Source organism: Anopheles coustani, chromosome 3 (genome assembly GCF_943734705.1).
Source record: "Anopheles coustani chromosome 3, idAnoCousDA_361_x.2, whole genome shotgun sequence".
NCBI lineage: Eukaryota > Metazoa > Arthropoda > Insecta > Diptera > Culicidae > Anopheles > Anopheles coustani.
Window position 1 is genome coordinate 17,659,847 of NC_071288.1, and position 15,948 is coordinate 17,675,794.

A 15,948-nucleotide genomic window follows, 5' to 3' on the forward strand; every position below is an offset into this window, starting at 1 on the left:
CCCCTCCACCATGCCTCCACTAATCCGGTGCTGCCGGTGGCGTGTTGTGCGGTTTGCTGGTTTGCCTTATTTGTAGCAATAAACTCTACCAGCAAAAGCCGCCGATCGGCAGCGGCTTCCCTATTGCGCGCGCGAGACCATTCCGGCCGAACGTGTGTGTGTGTGCATGCGGGAACATGGCGCACCACCGCGCCATCGGTGGAATTGTCGTAGTTGTTGTTGTGGTGTACATAAAGCGCCATCCAGGTACATTGACCCGACCCCGGGCGGCTGACAGAAAATGACCGTCACGTTTCAGCGGCACTTTTGTAGTATTGTAGTGATTTTGGAGCCTTTTTTTATGCTGTGGCCTACCCCACACTGGAACTCAACTTAATTCCCGAGATGTCGAAATTGTTGTAAAATTGTGCTGCCTCTTCTTGATGGCGACGGTTAAGGGTTACACTTCACCGTTAGCTACCCTCTGCCGGTCGTTTTATTTAGTCCATGTTAATGGATGCAATTGCACACAATTTCTTACGGACATTAAAAGGGAATCCATTTCTCCTCACCGTTAAGCGCGATTCGTTTAACGGAGTTTCACGACCTTAATCGACCATTAGTAAATGTGGTGCATGTTGTCAACTACCTCGAAGCAAGTGATCAACAAATTAACTACGTGAATTAAGTTAGTAGGGTCGCGGAATAAGCTATTAAAGATATAAAAGACTCAGCTCAGTACTGTTATGAATCTAATGAAGATTGGTGGTGGTCAGCCATTCGGAATACCGGCCGGCCGAGAGCAGACTCGAGATTCGAACTTGGGACTTCTGGCGTGATGTATCCTCGCGCTTCCGCTGCACCGCCATGAGCACCGGTAAAATCCCGTAACAGTTATGGATAAATATCCTTTTCTGACAAGTATTTATGCTCAACGGGTTTATTTTCAAAGCTTCTTTAATACCTCCTGTATAAGCACGGAAAGCCAGCCGATACATACGGCTCGTGTGCAGTTGATCCAGACAACGGGGTCGACATAACCCTGGAAGGTGTCCCTCCCCTGCTCGGGGAGCCATTTTGGGAAATAGGCCGGAGAGTAATTAAATTATATATACGCAAACACACGTATAAAAAAGGACCAATTCGTCTGCTACAGTGACACATCGGTGACGTTCGAGACAGACAAAACTGGGTGGTGGGGTTGAGGTTATCCTTGGTGGCGTGACGACTCGCCCGGTTGGGCATCCCATTCACCCAGTTTCGCAGAAGAGAGGGCGTCCAAACGTCGCATGTCTCGGTGGGCACCTAGGCGAAAGATAGGTTTAAGTTTATGCTGTCCAATTTCATGCGAGAGACAGATAGCATCGTTGCTACTGCCTGTGTCCCCTGCAATGCTACCATGTTTGGACTGTAGGGTGCAACGAAAACAGGGGTCCAAAGTGCCGCAGACGAAGACCGACCACCGCGCAAATTCAGCTTACGGGCGAAGGTAGACGACGGACATCGGAGGTCACACCGGTTTGTAATGCAGCGCGAGGTTGAAGGCCAGCTACGCGGTTCACCAAGCCGTTCTGCAGACATTACGGAGACATTCGTTAACTCTTTCCAATGCAGCATAACCATTTTGCTGTGAGTTCTAAGTAGGGTTTCGTAATCAAATAAACAGCGATTAAATAAGGTACCAGCTTGAGTGTCCCCTATTCATCATCGTTGCCTGTGTTCGATAGAGAACTGGGTCAACACCCAGTAGAGATCCGCTTCGTTAGGGATCCAATTCTTTTGCGCGAACCTTGTCACGAACTCGAGGACCTGGGGAGTCAAATTTAGCGGCCTCGCCCAAGAGAATTATTCCAATTTGGTTGGTAGTAGCGAGTGCTCCCCTTTAAAGGGCCGGCAACAACCTTGCGCTACCCTAGGCAAAAGCAATGTATCACACCGTAAACCTTTCACTTTCCCGCCACGAAGCAATAAGAATAAATTAAAAATGGTACGAAAGCATACCCGGCTAGCAAGAGCGATCACGCGATCGATCTTTAAATCGGCTGCTCGTTTAGTTCGAGGGTTCCTGTTAATCAAAAGCGGACTTCCGGAGAGCCGCTACTTCGGGAGTTTCTGCCTTTGTGTGTGGATGTTTTATTTTACCTTCCCTTTTTTTTCCACAAAACTGGCCCTTACGAAATTGATTACATATGAAACGAAGCGGTCGTGTGCTGCGATTCGTTCAAAAGATTTATTTCGTTCCAACATCGCTCGACCCGCTCGACTCTCAGACCCAGATTGGGAACGTTCAAATGTGTGTTTCCCTTTGGGCATTGAAAGGAAGTGTTATTTCTTTTATTCGCTGTTACGTTACGGCGCCACTCCCTCGGCGATTGGGTTTGACCTAATGCGTTAAAGGTGCTATGATTTAGCATCGACGCTGCCAAACCTGTCAATAAAAATACTCGATGTGGTAGATGTTGGGAAGGCTGCTTTACCGTGGGGAACAGTTTGATTCGAAAGGGGCGAAGTTTACTGGCGTTCGGTAGACCGTTTGACCCGACAGGCACTTGTCCAGCGCGCGTCGAGCTAAGTCTTGGGGGTCATTTATTTCAACACAGTTTTGATCGGAAACGTACTATTTCGTCTAAACATATTGATTTGTGGCTAATTTGGTGATTGTTCGATTCTTACTGATACATATTGGATTCTTTTCTCTCTCTTTCTCTCCCGTTCCAGGCGTGTGCCAGAAGTGCCACAACTCGGAGGAGATTTATAGACACATCGCGAGCCGTCCACCAACGCACCAAGGCGTAATTTATAGGTAAGGGCGTTTATAGGTTAGACACTCATCTGTACAAATCATTTGAGCGATTGCTGTCAGATTGCGGCTTCCGTTGTTGGGTTCGAGATTGTCCGTGTCTCAAGCTCAAGCCGCGGCTCCACTTGCCGACGGAAGCTAGATTTAATGGCAATAACTTCATGTCGTTACCCACCGGAGCAGCCTCTTGTCATCGTGACGATCTGTGTATGTGTGTTGAGCGTAAAACAAACCAGTATCCCAAAACACCACCCGACCCGGAATGGCCGGACGCCGCTCGTTCGATTGTTGAGCTGGTAATAATTTAACGGTGGGAAAAGATCGTTTACGACAAACGAATTTTGGTCGGTTTTCGTTGGCGCTCGTTGATTAAGATGACGAAACAACGGGCGGAAGTGTTTATGTTGTATTCGGAAGGCATTCATTGATTAACCAATAGGACAGGACAACAACCGAGTGCTTCCCACGGTACCAATACTTCCTTGTGGACCACCACGTCCTGTTTGTATAGCTTCGATCATATTAAATATTGCTGTTTAGTTCGTTTTTGCGAAACAAACAAAATTTAACGAAAATCCGGTTCCTTTTAGTGTGTCGCTTTTCCAGTTTCGCACGAGCTTTAACAAATTTCCTTCCCCCAAACCAAACCCAAACTCTTATTCCATGTATTGACGTTTCCTAAATATAGAAAATAGATCAATTTGAGTACCGCCATCGGACGCCTGCACATCCGCGGCTCTTAGTGCAACCATTTAGTGCATCCAATCCCGGTTTTTCCACTGTTGCGCGCACTAATGCGTTGGCAAACATTTCGAAATCGTCGGGAATCGCGTCGGGTCTGTCACCCCGCCACAAATGGACGCCGTCGGACCAGAGCGCGTGGCCCAGTTCTGCCACAGCTGCGCGCCTACTTCAATTTTATGAGCGATGGATCACACGATGCTCGGCGTTCAGCAAAAATCGTTAATCCGGTACCCGAGGCCCCCGGCCGATGCGCGAGGAAACGCATCAAGAAAGTTTGTTAATTGCTCACGCAAGAGGAAGAAGGGACCACCCCGGCCCTCGTACACACAATTCTGGGGGGGGAGGGAGTTCAGATTGATCGGCGAACAAAAGCATATAGGAAGAGGAAAAAGAAACAGCTGACGAGATCCGTATCCGTCCGATCCGTCCCGTGCGGTTGCGTCCGTAAGTTATGACGGTTTGTTTGGCAGCTGGTGGTCTCCCGCGGATGGCTTCGAATTTCTTGCCACCCTCTGGCCGGTATAAGTCCGGTCGGTGGAATTTATTTTCTTTCTTGGGAATTCTTTTGATTGCGTCGTTGCGAAATACAACCACCTCCCGGGCGGTGCATCATCCTTCGGATGATGCTGACGAGATGATGGTGGTGGTGGTGGTGTTCAATTTGCGTAATATCGGCTCGCAACTTACCCTCCGGATCGGTTTCAAATTGGTCCGTGAGAATCGTGACCTCGGCACATGTGTTTCCATCCGTAGTGAATCATTCTGCGTTTGATACTATCAGCGACGGAAGGTTGGCGGAACGAAATTATTGCAACACGAGGGATATATGATTTGGCCGAAATATTATACCGAAATATATTACAGCCTCGATATCAATTTCATCTCGATTGGCATGTAACGGTTGGGAAATTGTTTACTTTCTTGCAGCGTTGGTCATCTTTGATCGCGATCTTTTTTAATGCAAAAGCTGAAGGATAGTCATAAACAAAACATTTTTACATGGAAATCAACCCTCTCTTGCCTCGATTTCGAATGTTTTTCAACGCGAAAAGCAATACAAATAATGTATATACCACAGATTAAACCCCTTTGTTTTCTATCTGGAAACAAAACAATAAAACGAAAATGTAACACTTCCAAAAAGGCAACCTTTATAAAAATAGAGTCAAGTGGGGCAACGCTTTGTCTAAAATCGCCCAAAAAAGAAACCACCGTAGCTGCAGCCCATTGCGTCGCTTTAAGCGGCTGTTTACGCATAAAATGAATTAAAAATCACCATAAACCGATTCACACTTGGCCGTCGATCGATTGTGTACGAACCGCTACGGGGTCCAATTAGTGTGGCCAACGAACGTCACTAGCCTAAAGATAAATGGTGGATTAAAAGACGCAAAACTAAGCCGCCCCAACCGACCGGAACTCCACTGCCGGACTTCCCATGCGGCCGGAACCGGCCGGGCAACGGGGGGGGGCCATATCATTTGCCAGTTTAGCGGAAAATATGGGTTACTTCCCCGTTTGTTTTGATGGTTTCGGGCTGGCCTCGTTTTCGTTTCGTTTCTGCAACCATCTCTGTTAAAGATACATTTCTTACAGTAGGGGTTTTCTGAGAGACTTTAAAATTAAAAGCGTACACGTGCGAAATCCACGCGACCATCGTATAAGTTCAACATTTAATTACTTTTGGACTTATGTTTTCTTTTTACATCCTATGGTTTATGTGTGTTTGAACATTGGTTCCATAAATGCACAGATTATGTAGACATTTCGATTAATCGGAGGTTCGTTACAAGTGCTTCCAAACCCAATTTTAATTTTTCTTTTTATCACAATCCTACAAATTGACTCTGGCGAAAATCATCCAACCGGACCGAATTTAACTCTTCGACTGCCCAATCCTTTCGTCTCCCAAAAAAACAACACAAACCGCGTATATCGGCCATTGTTGACTGACCTCCTTTTCCGGTGGGACGTCTTTTACCGTATCGCGCCTCATGATAAATGGTTGCCATGGTTTACGTTTTATTTCCACAAAAGTTCGTCCGTGGCCCCCGACACCTGATCTCTCGAGCCTCCTCCCCCGTGTGTATCGTCTTAAAGTTGACCCTCTTTCCCGCACGTACGAAGTGGGGATGGCATTGTTCTTACCTTCTTTAAACTAGCGTCCAATTTCGCCACACACCGTTTTGCGCGGCCAGGTTTGTCCAGGGTGTTTTCGGTCATCTACCGTTCGGGGTCAGCGGCTGCAGGAAGCAGTATGCTTTCTTTGTACAAACTGACTGTCTACTATTTTATTCAATCAACTGCAATGATGCCTAGCGAAGCTTTTGGGAATTTGTACAGAAAAAAAACATTTCGAAAATTAATCTCCAATTTATCCGTTCCGTGCGTGCTTGCTTGCGTGGTTCATTCCAGCAACGGAAAATCCGGTCACGTTTTCGCCAGATGATTACGCTATCTACAGGAAGCGAACTCTCTCGATCTGCTAAAGCGCGACAAAGCAAATCTTGACAAACAAATAATTATAGGGACAAATAATTGTGGAGCATTCTGCTGCCACCGGGCAACTAGCGTGATTGTGAAGAGTGTACTCACAAGACAGCCACAGCGATAAGACTACTTCTGCGTCGATGTACATTATTTCGCTATGATAAACTACACACCAACAATGACGAAGCGAAATTAAGCTCCACGTTTGTAAACTGTGCGTTTGAAACATTTCTACTGGTAACACTTTCTCTTTGTTATTTTATCTTAAGCACGACCAACTTTAATACATAATACGTTCTAATGTTTACCTTTCTTTATCACTTTATTTTCGAATTTAAACTATGACTCTTCGATCTTCAGATGAATCATGGCCGTTTGCGAGCGTACGGAAATTTGCAAAGCGGTTGCAGACACATTTGTATTCCTGCGGCGGTGACCGAGACAAGAGTCACAGAATACAGACGCATTAGTCATCCTGCTGAATCCTACCACCCCTTCTCAAGGCCTTACGCACGGAATAATGCAGTTCAACTGCAGGGTGTTACATTTGTTACTCATTCGTTGGAGTTTCAAGTCTCTGTAATCTTTGAACAAGCAACCATTTGGTTACTCATTGATCTTTCTTATGACTCGATCCTCGAAGGCATGTTCTTTTATTTCTTGTACCACTATCAAAAGTCACTTGCCTTGATAACGGTAAACAAAATGAACTCCCCAAATGAGAGCAAGAGTTTCATTTTTACTGCAACGAAATCAAAACGATAAAGATATCCCATATTTTTCTACCTATCTACAAGAGGGATCTCCAGTCTGTAAGAAAATCCCCACAGCGTCAGGAAGAACACACTTTTGGCGTGAATCGTAAACCGGTACGGTTCCAAAACAATAATTTATTCCCTCACAAAGGCGGAGTGAATTGAATAAGCGGTAAGGCAGCAGCTAATAAGACCGCAGACAATCGAAAGGCGTCCGAAGAAGACACGACGCGGCCAGAATGAGTCACACCTCGATCGACGATGGCCATTTTTGCCTCACAGATCGTAACCGCCGTAACCGCCGGGAGACCGCGGATCGGGAAGGTTTGCGCGGGTTTTATTATTATTCACCACAAGGCACAAGGTCTCCGGAATGAGGCGACTGATGAGCCATTCCTTATCGGCCCGCTACTCAAAGATTGCTGGGTCCAGAACGTCAAAGACGCAACAGTCTAATGGACGAGTTCCGCACGTCAGAGGTGGAATGTAGTACCATCGAATGGCTTTGGGATTGATTGCTTTTCGACGCAATTTTAATTCGACGAATCAGTTTTCCAATCGCAGTTTAGTCATGCTGCAGATTTAAAACACTTTCCAAGCTTGCTATCGGAAAACATACGCTTTTTAGAAACATGATAAGAAATGTTTAAGATACTCTAGTTTTCTTAATAGTACATTGTATGGTTTACTTTTCGAAAACGACCTGATAAAACGAATTGATAACACGCAGAATGAATTGTGTAAATGAATGAATCATGATTCACTGTACTTTATCTCGGTTACATTAAACGATGTTTTGATATTTCCAATATTCTATCGATTGTTCACCGAACAACCAGCGATTACGTTTGTGTTTGGGGTTGGATTGTACAATCAATCGAAAAGATTAAGACCATAATCCCTCTCCGATCATCGAATTCTCTTTCTTGTTTTTCCTAATCGTTTCTTAAACCCCTCGCCAAGCATTATTAGTATTGCTTAGTACCAAGTACTCGCTTTAACAAGTGGCCTCAAGCCCCGGCCCATTGCAGCAATGTAATCGTTTATGCCAAACCGACCAAACCGATCAAATCCCGGTTGGGAAACGTTCGGCAGAATAGGTTGAGTACACTCACCACTGCTCGAGTGTACTTACCCAGTGCAGATGATGTTTCCCCCCATCACCCACAGAACTCGTCCTCTTATCCGGTTTGAAAATTGCGGCCAATAATAGAAACCCAATTTAGGTCACCTCTGCTCTATCTAACCCCCCCCCTCCCCCGGGGGGGGGGGGGTGTTCATCAGCGCCGCAAAGTGTGTGGTGGATAAAGTTGCCGGAGAGCTCGCACCCCCGCCTGCACGTGCCGTCTTCCTTCACCATTCCTCCCCCGACCAAAGGGTGGTCAACAAGTTTGTGCTTTCCCTAAGCTGAATGTGTGTTTGCGGTGGGGTGCAAAATTTTCCGAATTCATCATCTTCTGCCGGACTCTGGACTATGTGTGTGTGTGTGTGTCTGCTTCTGCTACACGTACCGGGAGTTTGCTTTCAGTGCTTTCACTTTCGCGAAAAATAGAGCACCAGCCGCGTGGCGAGCGAACGCAATCGAAGCTGAAAGAAAAATCCAAACTCTCGGCCCCCTGGCGGTGCGGTGTGTATGGAGTATGCGCCAAGCCAGCCCGATGCACAATCGGTATGCAGCCAACAATCGCGATGCGGTTTTGGTGCTCTTGTGTAAACACATTGATCCGAAGGGGAACGATTTCCACGAAAGCAACCACTCGGAGATGGGCCGCGGAAATATTTTCTCGATCCCACTTGCATATCGGACCGGAATCAACACCGGACGACATCTTTGGAAGGTGAGTGTCGGTGTTTTTGGGATGCTCCAAGCGCCCATTCGAAAGTCATGGGCCTTGCGACCCGCGAAATTGGAACGTACATCCATATTCATGGGCTTGTTTTGCTCTTTTTTTTAGGATCTTCTCTTCAGCTAAAAGCAGCAGCTACACCAAAAGGAACCGTATGTTGTAAAGATCCTCGATCCTCGTAGGGAAAAGTCTTGCCCCGGCTCAAACAACAACCCCGTTGTCGATGATATCGCTGCAGCGAAGGTTCCTTTCCATCTGCTGGACCATTCGTTGCATTGCAAATACTGCCAACTTCTTCCGATTTCTCGCGCCAAACTCATCAGTCAACCTTGTGACCCAATTTCTGATCACGTTTTACTTTACACCGCCTCAGTACACTCACCAACCCCGTGCGCCCGTTTTACTCTCTTAGCCACGCTGGTCCACAACTGGTCCTCAACAGCACCCGGGTCACCTTACCCTTCGTTCGCCTGTCGCATCCATTCCTACTTCCTGCGTGATACACCGAGGATCATTATTCGTTTAATTAGATTAATGATATTTGCAAGACGAGACAACTTTTCCTATCGATGCCTCATCCTGCTGCTCCTCCTTCCCCTGGCCCCCCGGTACGAAAGAAGTTTCCGTATACGACCTGTGTACGCATCCAGTTCTGAGACACAACAAAAAAGTTACATCCAATGCCGATAAAGTGTAAAAACAGGTCACGAAGGCAACATACACACATGACCAAGCGAGAGGAGGAGGGTCCCTGAAGAGACTTGTTGTCACGTACGGTCTGATGTGCCCCCTCGGTAGGTCCACCAAGCCAAGCCAAAGAGGGCAGAATTTAGAGTGAAGCAGCCACAAGTGGACAGACACGTGTCGGGAGACGGGTCGCTGCAAGGAGTGTGCGATAAAACCTGATTGCTTGCGTCGAACCGCTGGCGCTACCTGATGGAGAGAAAGAGAGAGAGAGTGATGGAGCAGATGGTTCGTTCTATATGACACCAGATATGTTGTTTACGGAAGAGTGACCACCAAAGGGCCCACCTATGCGGACGTGTTGCGGGAGCAAATGTAAATAATAAAAAAGCAGGCACACATAAGAGGGGGACCAGGTCGAACACAACTGGTTTGTTTCTGATTCCCCTCCTGAAGGACTGGTTTAGAGCTCTCCGGTAGAGAATGCGTTTACTTCCCTTTCAGTTTCGTCGTAACTAGCCAGTCCTTTCACATCCAGCCTTTGGAGGTCCCACACACAGGAGGCCTGAAGTTGACTACCCTATCTTCTTCTGAGACGTATAGGCAATCCGGCACGAACCTCGGCCGCACGATGTGATAATTGACGAAACTTAAAGGTCTTAATTATGGACCACCTTCTTCGACTCGAAGACTCCACTGGCACACTCGCGTGGCATGGCCGTTCCGATCGAGTTTGGAACCAGCGTACTCTGACTCGCGCGTCGTCCGGCAATCCGGTCGTATGCGTGAAAATGTTAATTATGACCATTCTGTTACGCACGCCGCGTGTGCGGAAGTGCATGGAGCATTTGTTTTACACCTCTCCATCAGCGTCTCTGCCGCATCATCAGCCGGAGCCGGAACAACCGGACGCGGATGATCATCGGCAGCGTGATACTTTCCACTGATGACCGACGTGGTGGGAAATTTGAATATCGCACACCGTGCGATGACAGCTCACCCCAACAGATTGGCATTGAAGCAAACGGAAGTAGCCGAGTAAGAAGGCGGGGAAAATACGTAATCCCAGGACGGGGGCATTATTTGGTTTTCCGAGTTTCAGCGGTACGGTACGGTAGATTTAAATTGTTCATCTCGTTCGCGCTAATTGCTCGTGAAGGTAATGCATGTTCTGTAGGCCGCTCAAATGGCTGTTAAAAATCGCTGAAAAAATCACGATTAGGTGCAGAACGGACAGATTGATGAAAATTACCCCTAACGTTGGGTGATTGAAATCGGTTTTCAAATTACTGTTCAAGTGTCCTTTTTTGTTTTCAAAATGGTATGTAGGTCACTACAATGTCATCTGCTATGCGACTTTTTTCCGTTTCGCTCGGATAATATAGACTCATGTTTGTGCCACATTTCGAAGCCCCATACGGGTGGGCAGCTTTAAGGTCATTCCTACAGAAATCATGTTTTCAATATCTCGCGAAGATAAACAAAAACGTGATCAACTAAAGATCACTTTCTTTCAAAGACAACTCTCGTCTAATCTTTTCTCCTACACCAAATAATGGAAACATTTTTTTTCGGATACCCGAGTGATAGTTTCCGTTTCGAAGGAATTAGATTTGCACTTACTTCCGATTTGCCTCGCCAGTGCCATCTGTTGCCTCCTTGAGAGGGAATCCACGTGGAAATCATCCGCTTATCTCAGAAGAAACGCCACCGATCGCATTGAAAGTTGTGTTTGAAAGTCTTCTGTTTTTGTTATTTCATGAAACTTGTGTACGTTCATTAAATGTTTATCTGCATGCAAATGCCTACCATCGTCGACACGGTTCTGGCTTAACGCTTAGCTTAAAATTTCACCAAACCAAGTTTGGCTCACCTTGGAAAGAAACAACCAAATTAGCTAAGCTGTACCGAATGAAGAAAATGAAACGGTAAAACATGGAAGCAAACCGATGCAACCAAAAAATCGGCGCTAGAGTAAAAAAATGAAAAAGATAGCGGAAGCGTCGCTGATATCATCCAATGCGCAATGGTGGGAGGCGGAAAAGTGGCTAAAATTTCCCCCTCAAATGTAAAAAAAAAAACAAGAAAACAAACCGGTACCGTCCGGTAACGATCGCAGCAGCGGGATGGATGTACGAAAAGTGTCTAGAAAAAAACAAAATAATCAATTTTCGCCCGAGAGTGATCTTTCGCCTTCGCTTCTTATTTGTTTTGTCGTTTTTTGCGTTCCAACGCCCTCCCATTTCCGTTTGACCGGGTAGGCGAACCGGAATTGCGTAACTCCTTTGCACCGCGAGCGGCTTTTTATTTATCGGTTTCGGTTCGGTCTTGAGCGGCTGGATGGCTGGACTATAGATGGAAAGCATTTCAGTTTCTCCGGATTGTTTCAAGGGAAGAAGCAAAAAAGCACAGAGCAAGGCTTAAGCAATTCGAACGCAATGGGATCGACGTTGGTCTGGGAGTTTCAGATTAAGTTTAAATCGAGACAACCAGCAAAAAGAGACGATAATCAACACTCGATCGTCGTCTTCACTATTTGAAGGTTTTACACCATTGCAACTGTGGGAAATTGAACCGTTTTTGCTACTGCCTTTCGTCTGGGGAAAAATCGGTAAATTTGATAATCGATTACAGGTTTTCAGTACAAGCCGCAGGTCAGAGATTTATCCCAACCCTAAGATGCGATCAATTGAAAGTAACAGTTCAACATATGAAAAGAGAATTCCCGGCTGTACGGCATAAATTCTTCATTTTCGTTCACACCGGTGACGCTTTCCGCTTTCGATACAGTTCCGATACGTGCCATGTGTGTTCGTGGCGTGCCATTGCATAATGTTGCTGGTATGATGTTGTATGTTGTACCATCTGTACCACGCGATTCACTATCGATTCGCTGTCAATAAATACTCCGCACAAATGCCTTCACACCTCTCTTCCCCCGCCGCACCGAGGCCCAATCTTGCCAGCATACCATGGGCCCCAACATGTACGACATGTGTGCGGTGTAAAAAAAATGGTAAAAGATGTTACAACGACGACGTACTCCGAAAACGAGTGAAACCAAGACCGCTCGCCTTCGATCCCTTTTTCGTACCCTTTTTCCGTACATGGCAACCATCGGTTCGACTCCATTTAGCGATGCAAATGACAAACAGCGGCGAGACAAACCCCCCGAACTCGTGGGACGCATTCCAGTGGCTAATAATTTCGCTGCTTATGGGGGGAACGGTGACGGGAGGCAAACATTGATCAGCCAATGGCACCGGAGTCCGGGCCCGTTGAATCCGAATGTGTCGATTACAAAAATAACCCTTACGATTCACGCTCTCCCTTCCTTTTGCGGTGGCCCGTCTATAGGGTATGCCCTTCGCCGGTATGCAGTACCAGAACACGTACACGATCGAATGTTTGGAGAATTTGTACTCTGTCCACGACTTGAATACTTTGAGCTTAAGAAGGAGAGTGCTTGTTGCCCGTGGGGTGATGGAAAAGACGAAAAAGATGAGGAAGAGAACTACTACACCGCCTTACAAACTCACCGGTGGAGTTCTTCTTGTCGACAATCCTTGGGAATTTGTGGAGTCTAGGGGAGCCGGTTCCGCATGATAAGAAAGAACGTCTCACTACCGACGTGCCCTGTAACAGAAACACTGCTTCTAGGGCTACGCTAAGATGCCTTCAAACAATCGATCCACATCGGCAGGTTACATGAACGTGATCACGTGTGCGCACACCTACTGTGTGGAAGTGTGTCATCGGAGCTAAAATTTCAACTCCCAAGTACATACCGCACCGGCACACGGCCAACATTTGTAACGCATGGCTTGAGCCGACTACGACGACGTGTGGAGATACCTACCGACACCGAATCCCGAGTCCAATCCGTTCCATAAAACCAGGCCCCCTTCCCCGGTGCGCCCGTGTTCATCTGGCAGCGAGCATTTGAATAGAATTTCATTAGAATTGATAGCTTTCCGAATCGATCAAAAGGTAAATGGAGCTGCTGTTGACTCCCTCGATGAATCAACCCACTTGGCCACTGGATGATCGCAGAGATGCTAGAGGTCACAAGTTGACATGGTTGCATCAGCTGTAGTTCTGCTGCGCTTCAGCAAACGAATTTGTTCAGAGTGTTTTGGTTGATTCCATGTTGGGTCGTTTGTGTAAAGTATGTACTCAGATTAATCCAAAAGTAGCGTAACTAACAAACTTCATTGGAAGAAATTTGAAAACAGCATAAATTAATCTCTTCATTTTCGTCGGTATTGTTGGTTTTAAGCGTCGATTGATCCATGGTGTGTTCCCATTTACAAACAACATGTCCCTACGGCACAAACTATGTCCCTCCATCTACCGCAGTCAATCCTAACACACACAAGACATCCGATCCGCACGATCGCCGTTGATTTTCTAACCGACTTTGATTTATTTAAACATTCACTTACTCCTCCATCGGTTGGAGGAGCCTGCCTGCGTTGCCGCGTCATGTTGTCTAGCATGGCATGATGGTGCAGCGTTGCGGCGAGTCGACCGCCAACACCACCATCATAATGGGACACATGACCCCGAAACTGGAAGGTCCGCAGCAACTAGGCTCGAGAGATGCTTTTTTCAACCGCTCCGTTTGAGTACATTCAATATCTTTTTTTTCCATCGAACCATTAAATACCATTTCGTTTCGATGCTTTGCACGACCTTCAACCTAGTTGAAAATGGATTGTCCACCCGGTTGGGGCTGCTTGTTGTTTCCTCGCTTTTCTCGGTTTAACATTTTCCGAGAGTGGATGAAAGTGGACGGGTTGTGTGAGGGTTATGGCGGACCTAAACGATGTTGCCTCCAGTTTTGATGGTTTCTTGTTGGCGCGATGGAAAATTGGAAAGCTCTTTGCTACTGTATTTACCATCGAAACTGAAACGGTCATTGAAAGGTGTTCGTTTCGTATACAATATAAAGAGAGAAAAATGTAATCGTGTAATGTAATGTAGCAACAAAATATTAATAATTCTTTCCTTTAATTTCATCTGCAGATCACCAATCGCTAAGCAATCACCGCCATCGTGGAGCAAAAACACGGCCAAACGCTTACCGGCAAGAAGATGGCCAGCACGGGAGACATTTGGCTGCAGTGGTTCTCCTGCTGCTTCCATCAGCCGCAAAGCCCCCGGCGACGAAGACATCACCAGCGCCTTCGTATCGATCGTTCGATGATCGGCAATCCGACCAACTTTGTCCACACCGGTAAGTGCTGTTTCTACTATCCGCCCCCAGCACTCGAAACTAAAACTAATGTAATGTGTTCGTTCTCCTCCATTTTATTTAGGCCACATTGGATCAAACGATGTTGAACTGTCCACCAACCATCTTTCCGCCATACAGAACCAGATGCAAAGTAAAGGTGGTTACGACATGAACTCGCTCCGGTTACAGGTATGGTATCTTAATTCGTACAACTCGCAAACGTTGCTTTTAGCGATGTGTTTAAACTTTACATTCTTCTCTTTTCTCCCGTAGACATGCTGATATCCATTGCAGCTACTCCTTCAAAACACTGCCTATTGTAACATCGTTTAATTTATGATGCATGTGGATCCCCCAAGGACTGGTGAATTGTTTCCGAATTCGATCGTCAGAGTCAGAAGAAACACAAACTACGGAGCGGTGCGGAAATTATTTTTCTGACCATATTTCCATTCGTGGAGCATAGTTCTTTCAAACCCAAGATGCAACATCATTTCGTTCGAATGATGATCATGTTTTGCATCTTGGACGGAAACAGAGAGAATCCGCATGTGGCAAAAAAAGTGCCTTAAATGAGACCATATCACATTCGAGTAAAATTTAATTACGTTCGAAGCCATCGCACTTGCTCGACGATCGATAAAAAATGGAAAATTGTAGCCGATATGATCCTACTTCGTTGTGCACAGATTGTGGTAGAGCAAAACAAAATCCTATGCGCTCGCACCATACTTGTATATTTGTAAATAGTTCCTTTATTGATATTAGCTAACGAGTTTTTGATAACACATATTAACGTTAGCGGGCAGAGGCACAGGAGATCTACCAGACCGTTTCATGCTACTGCAGTTGGATAGGGACGAATCCGTCGATTTGCTGCTGAGTTGTTGGAAAAAGGAAACGTTAGGTAGTAAGGATAGATTAAAGTTAAGCGCAAAACTCTATTCATTAGTGGACGTTATTATACTGTCCTCCTCTCGCTATACCGTTTAATATTAAGTGCTGTGCGTCAATAAAATGCCCGTTAAAATATGCAACTAATTTTGTAAGAAAACCAACTGGACCCGAACGACCGAACGTTCGGTAAAACTTAAAATGTGCTAACAAATAAAAAATAAAGAAAATATTTTCATATATCTTACTCGTAATCAGAGGCGTACCGACTCTGTCCGAACTCCTATAAAGGGGCTCGTCCTTTAGGACCGGCTATAAAAGCCATATGTCCACCCGCCGTCCACGGGAGGGATGATTCCTTCCGTTGTCAGGACACAAAAACCTCATGGTCCGCTTGATTGACTCAAACAGCACGAGATGTGCGGCAGCTAGGATTTGTCTGACCTGAGCTCCAGCTCGGCGTGACCACGCGGTCGTGCCCTAAGCTAACCCTACTTTTCAGCTAACCACTTCAGG

General features: G+C 46.2%; 1 protein-coding gene across 2 annotated transcripts in view; it reads left to right on the top strand.

Annotated features, from left to right (window-relative positions):
• Positions 1–15,667, top strand: part of LOC131272650 (CDC42 small effector protein homolog) — a 28,596-nt gene extending 12,929 nt beyond the window's left edge. Inside the window, exons 3-6 of one of the 2 annotated variants that reach the window (XM_058274471.1) lie at positions 2,698–2,782; positions 14,328–14,538; positions 14,621–14,727; positions 14,812–15,667. In XM_058274471.1, the coding sequence (XP_058130454.1) occupies positions 14,397–14,538; positions 14,621–14,727; positions 14,812–14,820 (258 nt within the window). In that variant the 5' untranslated portion in view covers positions 2,698–2,782; positions 14,328–14,396 and the 3' untranslated portion in view covers positions 14,821–15,667. The remainder of the gene's footprint in view (positions 1–2,697; positions 2,783–14,327; positions 14,539–14,620; positions 14,728–14,811) is intronic. The other variant, XM_058274472.1, reaches the window with a different exon arrangement.
• The last annotated feature ends 281 nt before the right edge of the window (positions 15,668–15,948 follow it).